This window comes from Filicampus tigris, chromosome 4 (assembly GCF_054856515.1).
Source record: "Filicampus tigris isolate MCC_2025a chromosome 4, RoL_Ftig_1.0, whole genome shotgun sequence".
NCBI lineage: Eukaryota > Metazoa > Chordata > Actinopteri > Syngnathiformes > Syngnathidae > Filicampus > Filicampus tigris.
The window spans coordinates 1710360-1734454 of record NC_141220.1 but is presented as its reverse complement, the minus strand read 5'-3'; the positions used below and the strand labels follow the sequence as shown (position 1 = coordinate 1734454).

Genomic DNA, 24095 nt, shown 5'->3' with positions numbered 1-24095 from the left:
AGAGAAAGACAGTGTGTGTGTGTGGGGGGGGGGGGGGGGGTATTTTGCAGTGGATAATGTTGAGGGGGAGATTGGCAGGAAGTGAGGGAGTTTGCCTTGTGTTCATCAGAGTTTTATGGTTGTCTAAGTTTAGCTGTTGGCTCAAATTCAGCTTCTCAAGTAGCAAGGCTTGTGGGTCAGCCCAGCCGCTCCACATGGTGACAGAAAGTGACGGAAACGGCACTCGGCAGTGAGCTTTAAGGGAGACAATCAAGCCAGGCGTAAGGATAGTTGGACTCCACATACACCATAAGATGAAACATTTCAACTAGCAGACAACACAAGTGAGGAGAAGGACAGTCAGGACTATTCAACCTTGCTATTCCTCTTGAACACATCAGTGTCACTTCCCACAATGAGAAATGAGGCAGAGCTTACAGACCTTTCAGGATCTTCAGTGCAGCAGATTCCACATTTTCTGCAAGATGTCGTCTTCCATGGCAAATTTGAGGTGAGTGTCAAGCAAACAAATCACAACTGTAGCTACTTGAATCATATCATTTTTGACACGAGAGGGATGTTCACCCTGCTGGGTGATGCTACCCATACAGTTTTATTACGATGTGTAGTAGTCCTCATTGCTAAGTAAATGTACCCACAGTCTTGTTAAAGTGGAGGCATATCTAGTGTAATAGCAGTAATTCAAGACAAGCTGTTATCACAATTAATACATGAACATGGATTAATAATTGCTATCATAAAAACATTCAGCCACTTTGTTATTCGTCTCCTGGAGTATGTTAAACATGCCAAGGCAACGCTGAGAGCTACTCTTTGTGTACTGATTAAAACAAAGGGCTGGGGGTTGGATACGCACTTGATATAACACAACCATCCATCCATTATCTATACCGCTTCTCCTAACAAGGGTGTGCTGTAGCCTATCCCAGCTGTCTTAGCAGTAGGCGGGGGACACCCTGAATTGGTTGCCAGCCAATCGCAGGGCACACAAAGACAAACATCCGCACTCACAATCACACCTAGGGACAATTTAGAGAGTCCAATCAACTTACCATCCTTTTTTTTGGAATGTGGGAGGAAACCGGAGTACCCGGAGAAAACCCACGCAGGCACGGGGAGAACATGCAAACTCCATACAGGGAGGCCGGGGCCGGGATCAAACCCACGACCTCTGAACTGTGAGGCGGACGTGCCAGCCAGTCGCCCACCGTGCCGCCGATATAACACATTTTACAAACAAAACACCATAATAATGATATTGCTATGTGTTATTATTAACAATGTTATTCATGAAGCCACTGATCATGTAAATGATATCTCACAGTAATTAGGTAACATAAATGTCAGGATTTGGCATGGAGGTGGACCCAAATGCAGGGAGGCGAGGCAGGAGGACTGTTTATGATATTTTAATGAAAATTAAACGAAATACACTTGACAGGTTACTGAGGCTTGGCGTGGTTATGAGGCTTGGCTTGGAGGTGGTGACGAGGCTTGATTTGGCGAGGTGACGACAACCGGTAACTCTGTCACTATGACAGCATCAACAACTCAGACTAAAACAACAAACGCAAGGACAACTATGACAACAGCGACTACACGACAATGACCCGACAAGAACTGAACAAAAACTAGAAACTTAAATACAAGCACACTGACGAGACAACGAGTAACACCTGGACAAGAGACACATTGTAGCTGATTGGCCAACACTAGGGAGTGGAAGGCACACAGGTGGACACAATAATCCTGACGAGACAGACACAGAACACTGAGCAAAACATGAAACTAAAGAAAGCCCAAAACCAAAATAACCCAAACATGACACATAAATATCAATCAGCAACATTTTTATTTCTATATCTCTGCCAGTATTCACATGTTCAAATGCTCACCTCCATATTTTCTAGAAAATCATAATGTCCCATCACTCGTTAGATTTATATATGGTAGTGTTTTTCAGATGCATGGTTAACACAGCTACATGATGTGTGTGTCATGTGTGTCTTGTGAAATGTGATGGAGAACAAATTGAAAAACACAATTCCCCTGTTTTTTTGGTCACTAGACATGCGTCTGATTTCACTGAATAAAACAATCTCTCTATCCATCTATGTAAGTAAATATTCAGTTCAAAATGGGTGGAGTACCTACGTACGCAAAACTTCATGGGAGGATTAGTCATCTCTCTTTAGTGTTGCCAGAAGTTCAAAGTGGGAAGAAATACTGGAAGTGATCTCAGATAACATGACACTGATAGTGACAGACACTAGTGACAAATCTTCTAGATTTTTTTTTAGCCATTCAGTCTTATTGAAAAAAAAGAAAAGAAACTAAATTGCTGCAGTGTGTCAAAATAATGCAATGTAATCGTGTATGTTTCTCTTGTCTGTTTGATCACTGATACAATCTCGACTCAACTCTTCTTTATTTACATAAACACTTTCACAGCTGTAACAAAGCACTTTACAGAACGCATGACATAAAATATGAACAATTATACAATCATAACAAAGCAACAAAATCCATTCTACATATGGATGGATACATTATTTTTGTTCCCTTCTGAGCATAATTAAAGCGAACATATGAGGAGGTTATTCATCATTTTCGTTTCATTCAGTTTTGGCACATTTCTCAACTTATTCTTGGCCTTTGCAAAACAGTATGTGACTTTCTCCAAACAATTCATACACAGCAAAACACCATGGATTACCTGCAAAAGCCAGTCCCTTTCTCAAAATACTTAAACTCTCAAAAGTAAATGCCTGTCAATGAACGTGTCAGTGCTGTCAGAATGACAAGTCTGGTTAGCACGTCCACCTCACAGTGCAGAGGTCGTGGGTTCAAATCCGGCCCCGGCTTTCCTGTGTGGAGTTTGCATGTTCTCCCTGTGCCTACGTGGGTTTTCTCCGAGTACTCCGGTTTGCTTCCACATTCCAAAAACATGCACGGTAGGTTAATTGGACTCTCTAAATTACCCCTAGGTGTGACTGTGAGTCCGAATGTTTGTCTTTCTGTGCCCTGCGATTGGCTGGCAACCAGTTCAGGGTGTCCCCCGCCTACTGCCCGAAGACAGCTGAGATAAGCTCAGCACGCCTGCGACCCTTGTGAGGATAAGTGGATTGGATAATGGATGGATGGATATTCTGACAACATTTTCAACCATTTTGCAACTCATTTTGTAAAGACTTACACGATGAACTAATACCAAAATGTTGTAGTGTGTAAGACAATTCAACAGAAATACATTATAACAGGTTTTGATCAACGTAGCCCAAGCGATTGATAATACAGGAAACAGCAGAGAATCGTACATGATCATTTGCATGGATGTAGCAAAGCATTAGCAACTTGTTCAAATAAATGAGAAACTGCTTTTGTAATGTGCACCAGCAACACTATGATGTGACGATTGAAGAAGTGGTTTTGAGAATTTCAATTCTGATCTCGGAAAAAAAGTACCAAAGCAACTGAGAAAAAACCTGTAAGCAAGTCAGAAATGCATGCAGTATTTGGAAAAAGAAAAACAAGAGAAGAAAAACTCACAGGGCCTGATTTACTACGATCCCAAATAATGCTAAAGTGAGTTTTCACTCTGACAGATTGCCCGCGCTACTGTTGATCTACGAAGATTGCGGTCTTTTACCCCAAAGATCCCAAATAGCGGATGCTAAATTAAGTCTTCACTCACTCCAACAGATGATATTGGCAACAGGTGTAAAACTGGTGGAGACAGCCATTTGTAAAACAGTTTTGCAGTTTGGGTAATGCTGATGACTTTTACAATGGAACATATGGAAGTGCACTGTAAGGGCAAAATGAAGTGGGAAATAATTGAATTAGAAGTGTTAATGGAACATAAATAAACATGACTAAATTACAGAAAAGAAATAGTCACTATGATAATTTGGGTGAATCCTGCGACTGCATAAAAAACATGTTTTGCTAGAACTCATCTTGGGCACCTATCCTGCGTAACTGCGTAACATTGCATTTAAAACTTGATCATCAGGTGTGTCACGGGAAATCATCCGAGATCATTTATTTTGACAAAATGCGGAGCCGAACAGGGGCTGACATTTTGTGCTACTTGTGCTTAATTTATTTCTTTTATTTATACTATATTATTATTTTATTGTTTATTAAAGTACTTGAAATTACTTTAAAATTATTTTTAAAGTATTCTTTAATTAAATGTAATTAATCTGAAGATGATTATTTTGTATTTTCGTCTGATTGAATGGTTGTTTTGAAAGAAAAAAAAAGAGATGTTGCTACAGTTACTCAGTACTTGAGTCGTTTTTTCACCAAGTACTTTTTTACTTTTACCCAAGTAATTATTTGGATGACTACTTTTTACTTTTACTTGAGTCATATTATTTTGAAGTAACAGTACTTTTACTTGAGTACAATTTTTGGCTACTCTACCCACCTCTGGAAACTGTGATAGATCACACTGACCATGCTAACTGAATGCTCCTGCATATGCTCCTCCCAGAATGCACTTAAAGACATTCAAGTCAAAGTTGAGTCTTTCATATGTTTTCGCCAAATAAGTCCTAAAAGTAACGACTCGAGTCTGACTTTGGTCAAGTCGTGTGAACGAGTCCCACAACTGTGGTTGCAGTGACTGCAGTATCATCCGAAACAACCAAAACAAATGTGTATAGAGTGCTGCTTTTTCTTGCATGTTTTAAACAACCAAAACAACTTGGTCCCCTACGACCACGGAGGCATGCCAAATTTGTAAAGGTCATTGATAACGTACAGCATCATGTGAAAATTATGTTTTAACCCTAGTTTATCCCCATTCAATTGGGAAAAGTTTCCAAAGCAAATAAATGATTTAACTCATTTATTTAAACAATGTTAAACATTGATTAAGGTAAAACTGACTACAAAGGTAATATCAGAAGTTGCTTTGTTTTTAAAAGTAATATTGCAATTGTTGCAGCATCTCTGTACAACAGCAATAAGACTGCAATAGTTAAAGTAGGTCCAGTCATATTAAAATGTATTATTATTTATATTAATAGTATATCATAGTTTGTATTATATTATGTATTATTATTATTATAGATTTGAGAAACATAAAAAATGTCAACACAATGGTCACAAAAACAAGACGCATTTACTTCCAGATTTTTTGCTTTTTATCTTAAATGCGCAATCTTTCTCATTGTCTGTCTGTCTATTGCAAATGTTGTCAGCTGCTGAAGACTCTAACCCCAGAGGAAAATGCCCATTGTCAAAGTGGCCTCTACTTTCAAGATGGTCAGCGGCATGTGGACTATGTTCTCACCTACGCTTTGAAGAAATCGTCTTCGGGACGTTCCATTCGATACTCAACACATTTGCTGACGGAAAATGCTGTTGCGCGCAGCCTGCGCCGTGGCCATCATGCATCATCTGCTGAAAAAGGCTCGATATCTTCACAAACCTCAACACTATCCAATGTGGATCTACACTCGCCAGGAGAGAACTTCAGTGGCCAGGAGGATCAAAAAAACTTCAGGAGGGAGGAGTTTGAAGGGAAACTGAGAGATATGGGCCTGGAACTGGAGATTGATGAGGACGTGAGTTGTTTCCACTTTATTTGTAGCGACTATAAATAGAATTTAATTATTTCAAATGCAATCAATTTATGATGTTTGTAGGGTGGCATGCATATCAGAGTAGATCTGTAATCTGATATTCTGGCTAACTATAACCAATGTCCTAATGTGTGACCCAATTCTTGCAGCACTGAAATAGAAAAGGCACTATATACCTGACTAACTTGGTTGGCCTGAAGAATCAGAAACCATCATCCTAGATTCATAGTGGGTGCTAGAATGAAGGACTCACAACTTTTGGACCTTTTGTGCATGAAATGATCATCTGTCACATCACGCAAAGGGAAAACAGAATGACCCTCTCTTGGGAAAGATCTGGAAACTTCTGCATACAAACAGGAAACCATGCTTGAAACAAGTTCCCACACTGTCAGAGTCACACTCAAAAGGATTAAATACAACCCTTTTTGTAAATTACATACTGTATATGATAACATATTGTTGGATATGGATTAGACCGTTTTTATCACCTAACATGCGCAACTGAACACTCACAGTGGCCCTTCCATTGATTTATGAACACTGCTGAAATATTTCCTCGACCTTTTCACTTTTGAGTTATAATAATATTATTTGCAGAGTCCGCTGATAGTGTAGTGGTACACACGCCTGAGTTGTGTGCGGGCAGCGTGGGATCGATTCCCGCTCAGTGACAGTGTCTATGTGTGCCCTGCGACTGGCTGGCGACCAGTTCGGGGTGTAGTCTGCCTTCGCCCATTGATGGCTGGGATAGGCTCCAGCAACTCCCCGCGACCCTGTATAGGATAAGCGGTTTGGAAGATGACATGACATAATATTATTTGCCAATGGATGGCAGACTTCTTGCTGTAGCGCCTGGCACTCAATCTCTAGTAAGAGTATATTGTATAATGTTTGCTTTAACCGTACCTTGGCGTCTAACTGCACTAGCAGGGATTACAGTCACAGTTTCATGTTTACAACATGCAACACAAATTTAACCCAACAGTTAAGACACAAATACAACAAGCTACGGGTCACAAAAAAACTGTACAAAAACAATAGTCATTTACGTCCTTACTATGAAAAAAAAAATCTGTATTAGATGGATCTGTTTAAAGTGCATGAGTTGTGCCACGTAAAGATGTGTGGAAAGAAAATATACCAAATATAGCAACTTTTGCGTTAGGAAGTTTCGGCCTGATGCCATCATACATATTATATTTATTTAAAAATTGGAGAATGTAAAATTTAACAAAATAATTCAGCCGCTACGTCTTTTCTTTGACATCTTTTCACTCTCACAAATGTGCGAATTTGTGAAAATGTGACGTGTATCAGCCTTTCCTGCCTGCTTTATTTAGAAATTGGCATTTAACTGCACTAGCAGGGATCACAGTCACAGTTTCATGTTTACAACATGCAACACAAATTTAACCCAACAGTTAAGACACACCTACAACAAACTACGGGTCACAAAAAACTGTTTCTTTGACGTCTTTTCACTCTTACGAGTGTGCGAATTTGTGAGAATGTGACGTGTATCAGCCTTTCCTGCCTGCTTTATTTACTACCTTAACCAGAATTAGTTGCTAAATATTCAACAGTGACATGATACACATTAGTCACATCCACTAATCTAGCCGACTAATGCCAGACATGACACTTGGCAGCCTCACAAAGGCTGTTTTCGCATTGTCCGTAATTGGTTGTTGCAGATAAGACTGGTTATCATGACACACAATCACACCATTGTTCCTTTATATTTTTAATGTGTTGGTGATTTAAAAAACTCAACACTAGTATTTCACAATACAAAAATATCGACTATGGTAAAATACAATAATAAAAATGTTAGAGATCAGTGATCCAAATATGGTGCAGGGGTGTTGGCACACACTTGTTGGTGGGTGGGCACGGCCCCTTATGGCCCGCCCGTGGGGACGAGTGTGAATCTGGTGGTGCGATTTCTGTTGTGTGTCCACACTGCTGGAGAAAAAGCATTTCCGCAGCTTGTTTGTGATTGTGCTGGGGGTTGGAGATGGCGGATGAAATGCCGCAATGTGAGGGGTCCTGTAAACTGTATGCACATTAGAATAACTTAAGAAAGGAACTGTTTACTGCTTCTGTAATAACTTGGCACTAAAAGGAGCTTTTACATACATCTTCCTTCGCTGGCAGTACTTGAAATAGCCTACACATTTTTACCTTAGCTGTATTGGCATTTTATTGTTTCAAAATCACCTCATACAAAGAAATTGACACGTTTATTTGGCCCTTGTGGTTGATGGAGCAGGAAGAAAATTGTGTCAAAAGCAGACAGAAGATGGTGAAGGTGTGGGAACATTTCAGAATGAAATACGCAATGTCGCACGCAGGGCCAGCTCGCCTATTAGGTGAGATAGGCAGATGCTAAGGGCGCTGTGGGCTTTAGGGAGCGCCAAAACTTGAGTCAAAATTCCCCTTTACTATTACATTCAAACAACTTGAGTCAAAATTCACCTTTACTATTACATTCAAACAAAGTATTACTAGTAACTCTTAATTTCTAGCAAATGGAAAGAATAGTAAATAATAATAGTAATTAATACAAACAGTCAAATGAGCAAAGAGGAGCAAGGTGAATTAATTAGAAATCTGTGTTCTGGCCCAGGCAGAGTGGTGGCTTGCTGTGCGTCACCTGTGTGAGTGACCAGGTTAGTTGCGCTTTAAATGGTCTGAAATACATGATTCTGTGATTGAGTCACAACATTTGAAATAATATTTTTTTTTAGGCGAAGAATATCTCCTATGAAATGTCAATAAGAACATGGAAATACATTATTTAATAGTAACTAATAAGTTAAAACAACAGTGAAAGCCTCATTTGTTGTGGCGAAAAGGGAGTAAATCTAAGGCCATAATAGAAGTGAGCAATGTGTGTATTGTTTTTCTTATAGTTACACTTATTGACAACAACATATTTTCTTGTGCTATTTTTGTAGATTTTTCTCAAAGTCCTACATCAAATGAAACTCATTGCCAGTGACTATTGTAAGAGGATAAAACTTCTTCATGAACTGTCAAACTATTGAATTGTAAAATAAAGAGGCAAAAGAAAAACATTGCTTGATACTTGACTAACATGAACATCAAATCGCTAAAATTAAAGCAGTGCCCAATATGTCTACAATATGTTCACAAAATAATACCAAATATTGCAGGCTGTTCAAGGGCCACACAGTGACAAAGTCAGTGTGCATAACTGAACATAGTGATTGTAGATTGGGAGGTGGTTTGTGCACTTTGGCAGCCGAGGAAGCAGACCAGCATTTCACCCACAACCATCTTATCTTATCTTAAAGTGGAAGTCAAACCAATAATTTTCTTTGCAAGAAAATCTTCTATACAGCCCCACTAGTCTAAACATTACATTCTGATTAATATTGCGTTTGTGGAATATGAGTTAAGCAGTGAGATCCACCCGTTTTTGTCTATCTCCGGGGGTGGCGATTTGTCACTTGTTGTCTACTGAAAATGACTGGGGCTGGGGGGCTGTTTCCGTGAGTTAAATCCAATGCTTGTTTTTTCAATTGAAGAGGGAAGTCAACCCAAACATATTTATTTCCAGAATATGTTCTATGCAGGCCCCCTTCTTAAAACAAGGCATTCTGATTAATATTGTGTTTGTGGAATATGAGTTGTTAAGTTGTAAAATCTATCCATTTTTGACCATCTCAGGGGTCGGCCATTTTATCACTTTTGTCGACTGAAAATGACATCACAGTTGCTCAGGTAACAACCAATCACGGCTCAGCTTCAGAAAACGGGTCAGCCGTGATTGTTCATTACCTTAGCCCTGAGCAGTTGTCATTTTCAGTCGACAGAAGTGACAAAATGGCCGCCAGAGATGGCTAAAAACGGGTGGATTAACACTTATTCCACAAACGCAATATTTATCAGAATGCCTTGTTTCAACTAGTGGGCTTGCATAGCACATATTCTTGAAAAAAATATGTTTGGGTTGACTTCCCCTTTAAATAGACTATACATCTCCTTAAAAAATGTATCTGGATCCAGATGATTTTATTTTGTGCAACCACCTGATGAAGTAAAATTGAGTAAATTCAAAATTCTGAAGAAAAATTGAGGAGGGAAGAAAGAAAAGTGGAGGGGAAAAGTGGAGAAAGATAAATCAAGTTGTTACTCCAATTTGTCCAGTTAGGTGTCAGCAACAGTAACAAAACAGTCTTTAAATCAAGAAAACGTTTCATTTGATATTTTAAATTGTGTGACGTTATTTTATCAATCAAAGGCAATATTAAGAATGCAGCTACTCTTGTAAGCATGTATTGTAAATCGTCAATGGAGAGCGGCGCCAAATAAAATTGGCCCTGGTCACACGGACGATACTGTTCGCCGAAGACGCCCACTAACGTTCATTTTAACTTGTCTTGAGTCCTATGTGGCATGCAAAAGTAGTTGGCACATAGCTTAAGTTAGCCTAATAATATTTACCACCAAATACTTTGAAGATTAATGTCTAACATAATTTAAAGAATGTGAATTCGAGAAAATTCTCATATTTACTGGGCTACTCTTGAAGTGATAAAAACCCTCACTGTTATATTTTCAATGTGTGGATTGAAAGTAGGAGGCACAATGGCTGACTGGTTCGCACACCCGCCGCACAGTTCAGAGGTCATGGGTTCAAATATGAGCTCTGGGCTTCCTGTGTGCCGTTTGCATGTTCTCTCCATGCCTGTTTGTTTTCTCCGGGTCTTCCGGTTCCCTCCCACATTCCAAAAGCATGCAGGTCAGTTAATTGTAGACTCTAAATTGTCTCTAAGTGTGATAATGTGAGTGTGAATGTTTTTTTTGTCTTTATGTGCCCTGTGACTGATAACCAGTTCAAGGTGTACTCGGCCCCTCGCAAAAGTCAGCTGGGAGTAGCAGCAGTAGAGCGGATTGATGGATGGATGGATGCATGGAATGAAAATGAGCTCAGAGTGTTTTTCTTTGTCAAGATGGCGTACAGTGCGCCAGTGTGTTCGGCAACCCTCTTGACAATTCGGCTTATTTTATTGTTTTTGGTGATAGGTGCTTCATTCACAAACTCTCTGCTGGTGTATGATCGCCAATTTTTGTTGGACTTGCGGTGCGGCGTTGGAGGTTTGGGTACATTTGAGCATGGCTGGGAGAGGACGTTGCCTGCTGACATTGTGGTGGACCTTTTTCCGTGTCCACAGCATCATGGCGGAAGCGGCGCCGCGGCAAATGTGGTGGCCAGCTGGCCAGGCTAAAAAGAGAGCTGATGCACGCTTCGTCCACTGCTCGCTCCCGGACGCACGGATGTAATCCGTTGTGGCGCATTCGAGGCCCTGTTGACCCCTGTTTGCTACCAATCGTTGGCTGTGTCGAAAAGCTTCGGCTGTGCTCTCTCCAGCGTGGCGTGGATCGCCAGCTTCTCAAGGAGCTTCCCGGTGCCCACCGATTGGAGGTGAAACGCATACCTGCTGCACCCACAAAGATAGCTTTGTTGAGCGCTGGTCGTTGATGAACAAATCGTTTATCCTGAGGGAGCCATCCATCCATCCATTATCTGTACCGCTTCTCCTCACAAGGGTCGCAGGGCGTGCTGGAGCCTATCCCAGCTGTCTTTGGGCAGTAGGCGGGGGACACCCTGAACTGGTTGCCAGCCAATCGCAGGGCACACAGAGACAAACATCCGCACTCACAATCACACCTAGGGGCAATTTAGAGTATCCAATCAACTTACCATGCATGTTTTTGGAATGTGGGAGGAAACCGGAGTGCCCGGAGAAAACCCACGCAGGCACGGGGAGAACATGCAAACTCCACACAGGGAGGCCGGAGCCGGGATCGAACCCACGACCTCTGAACTGTGAGGCGGACGTGCTAACCAGTCGACCACCGTGCCGCCCTGAGGGAGCCATTTCTTTTCAATAACTTGGATTTCCTCTGCCTAACGGAGACTTGGACTGGCGCCCGTGAGTGCAGTGCGATGCTTGAACTATTACCGCCTGTATGTTCTTACTTGGACGCTTCGAGAACTTCAGGTCGTGGTGGAGGAACGGCGACTGTTTTAAAAACAATTTTAAATAAACAGTATATTCGCCACATCGTTCACCAGCTTTGAGGGCACTTTCTTTGAAGTTGCCAGTGCCGTCCCTGTGCTTAGCGCTGTCATATACCATCCTCCCAAATACAATAAGGAGTTTCTGAATGACTTTTCGAATGTTCTTGCCAAAATGATGCTGCTATATAATCGCATCCTGTTTATGGGGGACTTAATATTCATGGTAAATGGGCTGTCACTTGTAAAGCGCTTTTCCACCTTTGGTACTCAAAGGGCTTCACACTGTAACTCATCTATCGACGAATGACGCAGCATCAGTATCTTAAGTACTCCCAGTGCCCACGGCGCCCATGGCTTAGATTCAGAGAACAGGTCAGCCGTGATTGGTCGTTATGAGCAGTTGTGATGTCATTTTCAGTCGACAGAAGACAAAATGGCCGCCCCCGGAGATGGCTAAAAACGAGTGCATTTTGCTGCTTTATTTATATTCCAAAATGCAAAACTAATCATAATGTGTTTCAACTAGTGGGCCTACTGGGAACATATTCTTGAAAAAAATTTGCTTGGGTTGACTTCTGGGTTCTTGGGTTGATGTCTTTTGAACAACCTGGCAACCAAATTTAGACTGTACATGGATGTCTTTTTAAAGACGTCTTTTCAACGACATGAAAATTATGTCTTGTCACCTTTCACTTTTCAACCAAGTTCGGACGTTTTTTTGAACGGATACAAGTGACGTCTTTTCTATGTATTTTCAACCAATTTTTGCTGGTTGGGTGGGAATATTTTTTTACACCATGACGTCACATGTTAATCACAGAATATGTGCGTGCGGGCATCTGTGTGTGAATGGGTGTGTCCGTGCATGGGTGTGTGTGTGTGTGTGTGCTTGAGGGGTGTGTGTGTTCGTGTGCGGTGTGTGTGAGTAATAGTGAACTTCTCTATTTTAGCTTTCACAAGTTATATCAAACACTGATCATGTGGAGGGTTTTGAAAAAATTAATGAAGCTAGCAAACCTATTTTACCTCACCAGATGAAGTTATCTATCTATCTATCTATCTATCTATCTATCTATCTATCTATCTATCTATCTATCTATCTATCTATCTATCTATCTATCTATCTATCTATCTATCTATCTATCTATCTATCTATCTATCTATCTATCTATCTATCTATCTATCTATCTATCTATCTATCTATCTATGCATCTGCAGCACGGTGCACAATTAAGCCTGTCTTAGTTCTTGTGCTTTGGATTTGAATTGCGGGTACTCCTGCAATGCTTCCTCCAGCATTCCAAAACCATGGATACTGTATTAAACAGCTATAAAAATATAACCTCCCAAAAATAAATATCATATAGATATTTTTTTAGTCTGGTTAAATCTTTCAACATATTTGGTATTGGAGTGATTTACTTTAATATTATAGTAATTGGATTACGTTACTAACTACATTTCTTAGTAACCCTCCCAACCCTGCTCATATGTACTGCATCTTACCCTGCCTACTAAAATGCATAAATACTACTTCACTTAGGTCAGGATGAATCCACCCTCAGTCACAACTTATACTGACTTTTTACACATCACCACACTAGCGGGAGACACATAATGCTAACAACAATTGACAAAAGCAGTAAAGAATCACACACAGGTTCATCAATAACTTTAGGAGTCATAAAAAGTCACGGCCAGATCATTGATAAAATACATTTTTTGATTTTTAGATTTAGATTTATTGGTCCCCGTGGGGAAATTCGTTTCCAGAGACTGTACACAAAAAAAAACACAAACATTACCGGTATACATCACGGAAAAGTACACATACCCACACAAACACGACAGTTATTAACACAACAGTGTCACTGCATTGCAGCCTGGTCAGGTGAGTCAGCGGGGTCTGTTATTTAGAGCGGAAATGCCTGTAGGCTTTTCCCCAGGCGAGCCCTCCTGCATTTTATGGACCTGTATCTACGCCCTGACGGTAGGGGAATGATATATCGGTGTAGTGGGTAAGTGGTGTCCTGGACTATTGACTTTGTCATTCGAATGATGGACCTGTTGTTTAAATCTGAGAGGTTCAGTGTGGGTAGGCCGATAATTTTAGCTGCTGTGTTTGGATGCGTGTAAGTTTGGTGCGGTTGGTGACAGAGAGCATGGTAAAGTGTAGCAGTACAGGAGGGTGGGTTGAACAATACTTTGATACAGTAGTAACAGAAGGTGGGATGCAACGTAAAGTCGTTTGAGTTTACGGATGACTGACAGTCTTTGTTGACTTCTTTTTTTAATGCATAGGTAGTCATTCACAGGACAATTTATGAGGGTGAGCAAATGTAGGCATTGTGCATTGGGCCACGAAAAAGAAATTATTCTAACCCAACACATTAACGCACCAGAACCACAAGTAGGCCTGCTAGAGAAGGGAAAATACCGTTCAACAGAAGGGATTGATTTGCACTTGTATTATGCAGAATTGTGATTGCTTTTCCATCTCCCATAAGAGAAAACAGAGCCATTGATAATGAATGGCTTATAACACACATCTACTTCATCTCCCGCTGTTCTAAGCAAACAGGAGATAGAGCAGAAACAGACTGGACAAATCAAACAGTTTGGGTTCTTCATGCTTCAATGAGGGTCATTTCACTGTTGAGCAGCGAAAATAGCAATCCAGGGCCCTGCAACACTAAAAACACTATACAATGCCAGGAGAGAAAAAGCAAGACAGAACATGTTACAAGCCTAATTTTATTTGTGCATTGCATGTGTGAAAAGGACTGAAACATTGATACAGTTTGCACTTATCAAGAAATCCGCCTTTGTGCAGCAATCCACATGTTCAAAAGGTGCACCCTTGTCAAACTTATCCACATCCAAGCGTGGCCATTCTCCATCTACCTCACACACAAAGAAGAGAGGTGTCCTGTGTACTCAGCCCCACACCAATGCCCCTCAAGACACCCCAATGCCACAAACGTGGGATTTTTCTCCTTACATTTAGTGTTGTGCACTTATTTTGCATGGTTTCACTGTTGGCACACTGGTGAAATAACATTATTGCTTGTGTCTTGTTCACCACAGTCCAAGATTCTAGGTGTGGGCTTTGTGAAAATTCATGCTCCATGGAATGTTCTCTGTCGAGAAGCAGAGTTCATGAAGCTAAAGATGCCCACCAAAAGGGTAAGGATCATTGACACTTTACAGTGAACTTGTGATTCATATACACAGATAGTGGTTATGTATAGTGACAAAGATGACACCAAGGGACATTTTCACTGTAATTCTAGTTAGGTTTGCGTTAGTTTTATAAACATACAATTTAGTTTCAGTTAGTTATTGTTCATTGTAAAAGCACTCACAGTTTTTTAAAATTTCATTAACCAGTCAACTTTAGTTTTATTTTCATTCATTATGTTCATTTTCATGAACTAAAATAACTTTGCTCTGAACATGGTAATGAGTGTAGGACATTCCTAACTGTATGGATAGATTGAATTGAAATGTGTTGGTTTTATTTTTTTAGTCTGCCTGTGTGTGCATGCGTGTGGGGGTGAGCGTGTTTGTGTAAGCACATGCACGTATGTTCAAATGGATTCTTGTTTGTAGGTATATGAAGTGAAGAAGTCAAGTGGTGTTATAGAGAAGCTTAATTTACTCGTCAGTAAAGTTCTTGAGCCTCTTCACCCTCATATTGAGGAACCCCAACCAAAGAACATCAAACACCTGTCACACACTTTTTCCAGGGAAAAGCAACACTTGTAAGTACACAATTTTGTTTACACAATGCTCTTTCAGCTTAATATATTTATGTAGGAATAACAATTAAGTGAACTTCTGGTTTAATGCATTGCCCTGTTAGTTCTTTGGCCTATCTTGACTCGTCTGATCCTTTGTGTTTGTTGTAGAGCTGGGCGATATGACGACATATATCGCGAAGACGATAGACACTTCATATGATGATTATGATGATATATCTTCAATAGATATATGTCAATATACAGTGTATCGTGATAGTAAAGTGTCTATCATCTCACTGTTTACTATTGTGCCTATCATCATTTTTCACCTGCATTGTCACCTGCAGTTAAATATAAGTAGTAAGAACAACAGCAGAAGCTTGAATTGATGGACAGATGTTTTAATTTGTCATCCTTATGCACGCAGTTGCGACCAGGTGGCAGACTGAACAATGTCAGAGAGAAATGAATCAGATAGCCATCATACATTCCAGACGTACAGTGCAATAGTAAATATAACAGTTCATGAAAATTAATAATTAATAAGGTGGGTGAATCCCAATAACGAATTAGGAATTAACGAATCGAAAAGAATGAACTAGCGCCCCACCTTTCAGACTCAGTGGATCGTACCCGAGTGCAAAGAAGCCCGTACATTAACGCTGTGTAGCTGTGGAGGTATCAGAACTTGGTGGTGTGTAGGCTCTGGGAAACTGCACTTGAAGGAGGTTGGAAAGCTAGTTAACCCAGGCAAACCACTGCTCTTTCAGATCATGCTTTCAGTGATCTTGGATAAGAGCCTTGGCTCTAGTTGTGAATGAGGTTATGAAGCCCAATGGATCATCTTGGCTTGCCAGAGTTTTGTATAGGTTTTTCAGTGTGGGCTGAAGAGGCTCTGGTGAGCAGTGTCGGTAACCCATGGTGTCATCAAGAAAGTTCCACTGCAGTCCCAGCGTGAGCTCATCCAGCACTATCACGGGACAACCACAGTTCGCTACTGACAGATCTCACATCGTGGGCAAGTGTTCAATGACTAAATGCAGATTGCTCGCCCACTGTCTAATCTCAAATCCACCTTTGGCGAGGAGGTTTCGTAGTCCATCCCCAACAGCCTTGGCATATGCAGGATCAGGCTTGCCACAAAGGCAGTTGTCAACATAGAACGCTTGGGTCAAATTTCGGCCCTTCAACGCTTGTCTTGGTTACAGACTGAGCAGACTCAGGGTTTTTTATCAAGAACAGTCGAGACCAGGCCTGACATTTATCATTGCTTGTCAGGATGATTCAGTTTTAGAGAATATTATTGCATAATTTGTAGAAGAACAACTTTGCTTATATTTGAAGTTTTTGTTTCATTGTAGTATTTCAAAAACAGCATAGCAGAATTTGTTTTTGTTGCATACGTAATGAAAAAAAAGATACTGGTCATTTTGTTCCGTTTTTTTTTTTTTTCGCCAGGGGGGATTTTTTTCTTTGATATATACAGTCTTGTTGTCTCAATCTTGATGCCCTCTAGTCTCGACAATGTATTGGTCTCGGTTGGTGTGGTCTTGACAACAAAATTAACTGTTTTTAAAAAAAAGTGGCTAGTGACTTAAAATTACTCAATTCTGATCGTATTTAGCTTGTAGTGACTTTTAGCACAGCCAACAGTGACATTCCTTGCCTTGTCCTTTTGTGGTGAAATATTAACATTTTTGTGTGCTTCTGTGTGTCAACAGGTTTGACCTTTCAGACAAGGATTCTTTTTTTGACAGTAAAACCAGGAGCTCAATAGTAAGTCAAACTGAGGTCTGTCATTAATTATTCACAAATACAGAAAACTTCCAAGAGATAGACAATATGTTATCCCACTTTGCTTTGCTTTGTTTGTACTCAGAAATGGTCAATGTTGCTTTGTTTCACTTTGCTTGTGTACTTTGAAATGGTCAATGATTGTATGTTCCTTGCACACAGTGTCAAATTGCTTTATGTAGTGGGACCGGGATTCAGTTAATTGAATGCAAGTACCTGTATGTGGCATAGGGAAATGGGTTAAAATGGGCAACTTATGGTTTGAGATACAGTATAATTCATATAATTTTGTCAAAAGTGGCACTGTTAACATGCTGTGTGTTGGATTTTAAACGCTCAGTTTCAAATCAGGCCTGATCCACCAATTAATTTGGAACAATACTCTTAAATTTAATTTTATTTTATTTTAATTCTCTGTGAGCTGTCACCTTATCGTGATGGAGGGATTTGTGTGTCCCAATGATCCGAGGGAGTAAAAGTTATCTACGGATTTATGCCCCTGGCAGGGTCTTGCATACCAAACACATCCTTGGTGAGGGACCAGACAAAGCACAGCCCAATGACCCCTATGATGAACAGAAACACAGGGAACCCCCTCTGGAGCTAAGCCTGAGAGGTGGAGCTCTTTGGCGAGTGCCTGGTGGCCGGACCTGCATCCTTGGGGCCCGACCTGAAAGAAAAATGTGGCTCCCCCTTCCCATGGGCTCTTGTGTGAGGGCCCAAGGGGGTCGGGTGATCTGTGAGCTGGAAGGCAGCCGAAGGCAGGAACCTTGGCAGTCCGATCTCTGGCTTCAGAAGCTAGCTCTAGGGATATGGAATGTTACCGCTCTGGCCGGGAAGGAGCTCAAGCTGGTGAGCAAGGCAGAAAGGTTCCAACTACGCATAGTCGGTCACGCCTCCACACACAGCTTGGACTCTGGTATCAGTCCTCTTGAGATGGGTTGAACTCTCTTCCATTTTGGAGTTTCCCACAGTGAGAAGCGCAGAGTATGTGCGGGGATACTTATTGCCCCCTGGCTTGGTGGCTGTACGTTTGGGTTCATCTCAGTGGACGAGAGAGTAGAACTCCTTCTGCCTTTGGGTGGGGGGATGGCTCCTGACTGTTGTTTGTGCCTATTTGCCAAACAGAAGCTCAGAGTATTTACCCTTTTTGGAGACCTTGGATCGTGTGCTAGTGAGCCCTACTTCTGTGGACTCGCTCATTCTGCTGGGGGACTTCAGTGCTCACGTAAGGAATGACAGTAAGATCTGGTAGGGGAGATTGGGAGGAATGCTCCCACCCAATCACAACCCAAGTAGTGGTGTTCTGTTCCTGGACCTCTGTGCTCTTCATGTATTTTCCATAATAAACACCATGTTCAAGGTCCAAGGATGTCCATATGTGCACTTGGCACCAGGACACCTAGGCCGCCGTTCGATGATGGACTTTGTGGTCGTGTCATCGGATTTGCGGCCACATATTTTGGACACTCGGGTGAAGAGATGGGCAAAGCTGTCAACTGATTACCACCTGGTGGTGTGGTGGCTCCGTTGGTGGGGGAAGATGCCAGTCCGACTTGGCAGACCCAAACCTATTTTGAAGGTTTGCTGGGAACGTCTGGCAGAATCCTCTGTCAGAAGAAGTTTCAACTCCCACCTCCAGCAGAGCTTTGCCCCACATCCAGAGGGAGGCAGGGAACATTAAGTCCGAGTGGACCATGTTCAGTGGCTCCATGAGCCGTGGCCGTTGGTGATTGGTGCCTGTTGTGGCCACAATGCCCGAACCCGCTGGTGGACACTGGTGGGAAAGGATGCCTTTAAACTGAAGAAGGAGCCCTATCAGGCCTTTTTGGCTGGCTCTGACGCTGCTCGCGCTACTGGGACTCGTCACTTGTCGTACTAGTAGAACTCGCGCTGTATCTCCTGTTGAAAAATCTCCTGTGCAGTTAGGTAACTAGTGGCGCGTTTGAAGTGTTCCGAGGCAATTTTTGTCATTTGCCCATTTGAGATTAACTTTGGCCACCCCGCGACCACGTCACACGCAAGAGGGACAATTAGTGGGCCGGATTAAAATCCACCAAAAATGGGCGTCCGTCCGGGATGGAGGGACGGACCGTTCTGCCCCCGGGACGGACTGCCCAGCTCTGGCTGTTTGATCCCTTTACGACCGATGTCGGAATTTGGTCCAGATTTCCGGCAGTAAGTCAGATGTGTTTCCAGTGAGGGTTGGACTCTGCCAAGGCTGCCTTTTGTCATCAATTCTGTTCTTAACCTTTATGGACAGAATTTCTTGGCACAGCTGAGGTGTTGGGGGCATGCAGTCTTACATCTCTGCTTTTTGATGTGGTAATGTTGGCTTCTTCAAGCCATGATCTTCAGCTCTCACTGCCAATTGCGATTGTGAAGGGGTTGTGATAATAAGCAATAATAATAATAAGCAGTGAGGGTTGGACTCTGCCAAGGCTGCCTTTTGTCATCAATTCTGCACTTAACCTTTATGGACAGAATTTCTTGGCACAGCTGAGGTGTTGGGGGCATGCAGTCTTACATCTCTGCTTTTCTATGTGGTAATGTTGGCTTCTTCAAGCCATGATCTTCAGCTCTCACTGACAATTGCGATTGTGAAGGGGTTGTGATAATAATCAATAATAATAATAAGCACCTCCAAAATTGAGAGCATGGTTCTCAGTCGGAAAAGGGTGTAGTGACGGGTATGAGATCCTGCCCCAAGTGGAGGATTTCAAGTATATTGGGCTCTTGTTCAATGATTGAGGGGAGGATGGAGCGGGAGATCGACAGGTGGATCGGTGCAGTGTCTGCTGTGATGCAGACTCTGTATCAGTCTATTGTGGTGAAGAAGGAGCTGAGCTGAAAAGCGAAGCTCTCGATATTCCAGTCAATCTATGTCCTTAGCCTCACCTATGATCGCGAGCTGTGGATCATCACTGAAAGAATAAGATCCCAGATTTTAGCGGCCGTAATAAGTTTCCTCCCCAGAATGTCCGGGCTCTCACTTAGAGATAAGGTGAGAAGCTTGGTCATACGGCACAAGATTAGAGTCGCTGCTCCTCCGCATTGAGAGGAGCCAGATGAGGTGGCTCTGGAATCTTGTTAGGATGGCATCTGGACGCCTCCCTGGTGAGGTGTTCCGTGCATGTTCCACTTGGCGGAGGCCCCGAGGACAGGCTGGAGAGACGTGTGTCTCCTGGCTGGCTTGGGAACACCTCAGGATCTTGTAACGTTTCAGGTTAGTGCGGTGAAGAGGAAAAGACGAGGCAAAAAAAAGTACACATCCACGCCAATGCTGGGATATAAAAAAAACCCGTCGTTTATTATTTACACACACAAAAAAACAAGCCCGGTAGCAGGTCCGCTATATCACACATGACAAAGCAGATTCATCCGCACTTCACCTTGCGTCACAAAAATGGTTGACCAGCAAAAACAGTGGGACCACAAACATACGTCCATCTCCTCCGAAGTCTGGCTACCAACTGGCGGCAAGTCACATCGGCGCCAGCCTATGACATCACTAGTTAGTGACACCTAACTAAAGGACCCAGTACATTTGTTACAATCTCCCAGAAGGAGCTGGGCGAAGTGGCTTGGGAGAGGAAAGTCTAGGCTTCCCGGATTAAACTGCTGGCCCTGCGACCCAACCTCAGATAAGACAAAGAGAATAATGATGATCATGAGGATGATATTCTTAAATTTGTTTGGTTCAGAAAAAAAAAATCTAAGATGATTTAAGATGATTTTCTAAACTTTAACAAAGTAATTAGAATGATAATAATATACATTCATACAAACACAGGTTTAATCAAAATTGTGTCTAACTTCTTGGTGAAGGTAGCAAAACTCTGAGGTAGCATCTGGGCTGAGCTGAAACTAACCAATGAATGACTTATCATTGCTGTCTGTTTTGGACTATATACACACTTCGTAAATGTTTCTATAGCAATGCACTAATCATATTGCATTTGTTTTAGGTTTATGAAATACTCAAAAGGACTAAATGCAAGGCCAAGTACAACATGGGTAAGTCTGACCCTTTTAAAAGAAACTATTCAGAAAACAAACTACAATACAGCCTACTAATACTGCTTTAATCATAACAATCCAGCATTTAAATACAGTATTGTCTTGTCATTAAATGCTGTCCAATTCAATGTAAACATAGGCTTTCAGAATATTCATAGCCTTCATCATGCCCTTGATAGCTTACGCAAAATTACACAGTATTACAGGCTGACTTACACTCCTTTGCTGATATTACGCAGATTCATTTGTGTTTTCCTCTAAAAAGAAATTCAGTTAAAACTCCGTAGTTTGTTTTTATCTTGCACACCATGCAGAGAGCCAGATCACACAAGTTCTTTTTTTAGATTTTTTTTTTCTTTTTAGATTCCTTCAAACTCTCTGTTTACTGAGATCTCAAAATATGAAGAGGTCTCATGTGACTAGATGTAGGACAGGATATTGGTTTCTGGAATTTAGGGCAAGTTTTAGGATGATCTTTTTTCTAAAAACAAGTAAATAGTGGTCAATTTGCAAGCTGTTTAAGGGCCACACAGTGAGAAAGACAGTGTGTATAACTGAGCATACTGATTGTAGGTTGGGAGGTGGTTTGTGCATTTTGGGAACCGAGGAAGCAGACCGGCCTTTCATCCACAGCCATGATCTTATCTTAAACAGGAAGTCAAACCAAGAATTTTCTTTGCAAGAAAATCTCCTATACAGCCCCACTAGTCTAAACATGACATTCTGATCAATATTGCGTTTTTGGAATATGAGTAAAGCAGTAAGATCCACCCATTTTTGTCTATCTCGTAGGGTGGCCATTTGTCACTTGTTGTCTACTGAAAATGACATCACAGTTGCTCAGGCCCAGGTAACGACAAATCATGGCTCGGTTTCAGAAAACAGGTGAGCCACGATTGGTCATTGGCCCTGAGCAACTGTGATGTCATTTTCAGTCAACATAAAATGGCAAAACTGCCGCCCCCTGAGATGGCTAAAAACAGGTGGATCTTACTGCTTAACTCATAATCCACAAACGAAAGAGTAATCAGAATGACGTGTTTAAACTAGTGAAGGCGCATAGAACACATTATTGTAAAGACACTTTTTGGATTGACTTCCCCTTTAAGAAAAGTATGTGAACCTTTTTCCAATTGCAGTACTTGGATTTCGAAATAAACGGGAAATGTCATAATCATGAACTGTGACCTGTTCTTTATCTAAATCACAACAATAGACAACTAATAACACACAAACAATAAAAGTTTAGGTTACGTTTCCATATTCTTACTGAACACCACATTTAAACATCACAATGTAGGGTGGATATGTGTGATCCTTTGGATTTCATAACTGATTGAGCCTCCTCTGACAAAAATAATATTGGCCAAACATTTCCTGGAGTTGCAGATCAGATCTGTATAACGGTTAGGAAGAATTTTGGTCCATACCTCTTTATAAAAAGGTTTCAGCTCAGCAATATCCCTGGCATGTCTATTTTGAATCTCTCTCTAGAGGTCCAGCCACAGCAATTCATTTGCGTTTTGGGTTGAGGCCAGGACTCTGACTGGGCCACTCCATAAGGTGTGTTTTCTTCTGTTGAAGCCATTCGGTTCGTGATTTACTTCTGTCCTTTGGGTCATTGTTGTGTTGCATCTCCTATGATCAGTTGAGCTTCAACTTGAAGATAGATGGTTTTATGTTCTCAGCAAAATGTCTGGATACATTTGTGAATTAATTTCTTGTTGATGAATAAAACTCAACCCAGGTCTGCCCGCCCTCTGGCTCCGACATGATACTAGGGCACCTGCTGGGGATGTGGTTGTCTCTGCATTATAAAAATTTCAGTGCAATGTGCACTACTGTGACTTGAAAGTGACTCTGGATCTTCACCCAGCCTATTGATTAAGCCATGGGTGAGGAAACTCAATGTGGGAGGGCTGTTATTATGTAAATCAGCCCCACTGTTAGGTAACTGAGTCAGCAAAGCATATCAGGGGAGTATTATTATTTCCCCATTATTATTAATAATAATAATGGCATTTTTCCTGGGCAGGTATCACTAGTCTCCTCGGTAGTGGTGTCTATACAGCTGCTTATCCTCTCCACGATGTGAGTAGCAAAGCAACAGAACACATCATCAAATGGGTCCAAGCATGTATGTAATTGATATTCAACGAATACTGACATGTCTAAAAGTTATTACAATTCTCAAACATCTTCAGAAATTTTGAGACTGTTGTCCTGTATGTGTGTAAATTACTTATTTAGTGAGTTGGTATTAATGACTGATATTTGACCTTGCAAGGGTAAATGAAATGTCAAATCCAAACATTTTCACGATTTTCTAGAATTCACCAATATTTCAGGGATTATTAAAAACGTTTCAGTGCAAGAGATCGACCAATTTTGAATTGTAGGGTTACGAGGTTTCTGGACACAGACATTTGCAGCAGTTTTAAAGTCTCATCAAATCTTGCAAATATCAAAAACGATTGCACTCCAAGTCGCAGGTGTGTGTTTATGGTATTTATATTTCTGTCTATAGGGAGATATTGATGAGGAGAGTGCAGAGCCAAATGACAGAAAGGTATGTATTCCTTTGAATGAGTACAACACACAGACACACACCCACACCCACACCCACACACGCACACAAACACACACGCACGCACACATGCAAACACCCCGAGATTTTGTGCCAAAATACAAGATGTGACACTGGGAATCAATGAACATACCTAGGTATGTTAAATATTATGAACAAATGTAAATGACTGTTCAATAACTATTTTAAATTAATTCTGAAAAAACAACCTGAGCGGCACGGTGGACGACTGGTTAGCACGTCCGCCTCACAGTTCAGAGGTCGTGGGTTCGATCCCGGCTCCGACCTCCCTGTGT

At 41.4% G+C, this 24095-nt stretch overlaps 1 protein-coding gene across 2 annotated transcripts in view; it reads left to right on the top strand.

Annotated features, from left to right (window-relative positions):
• Positions 1-239: 239 nt before the first annotated feature.
• ano1b (anoctamin 1, calcium activated chloride channel b) overlaps positions 240-24095 on the top strand; it is a 76308-nt gene continuing 52452 nt past the window's right edge. For both annotated transcript variants that reach the window (XM_086028830.1, XM_086028829.1), the window contains exons 1-8: positions 240-490; positions 5214-5579; positions 14743-14841; positions 15268-15419; positions 17120-17174; positions 21161-21209; positions 23248-23303; positions 23740-23781. In XM_086028830.1, the coding sequence (XP_085884956.1) occupies positions 395-490; positions 5214-5579; positions 14743-14841; positions 15268-15419; positions 17120-17174; positions 21161-21209; positions 23248-23303; positions 23740-23781 (915 nt within the window). In that variant the 5' untranslated portion in view covers positions 240-394. The remainder of the gene's footprint in view (positions 491-5213; positions 5580-14742; positions 14842-15267; positions 15420-17119; positions 17175-21160; positions 21210-23247; positions 23304-23739; positions 23782-24095) is intronic.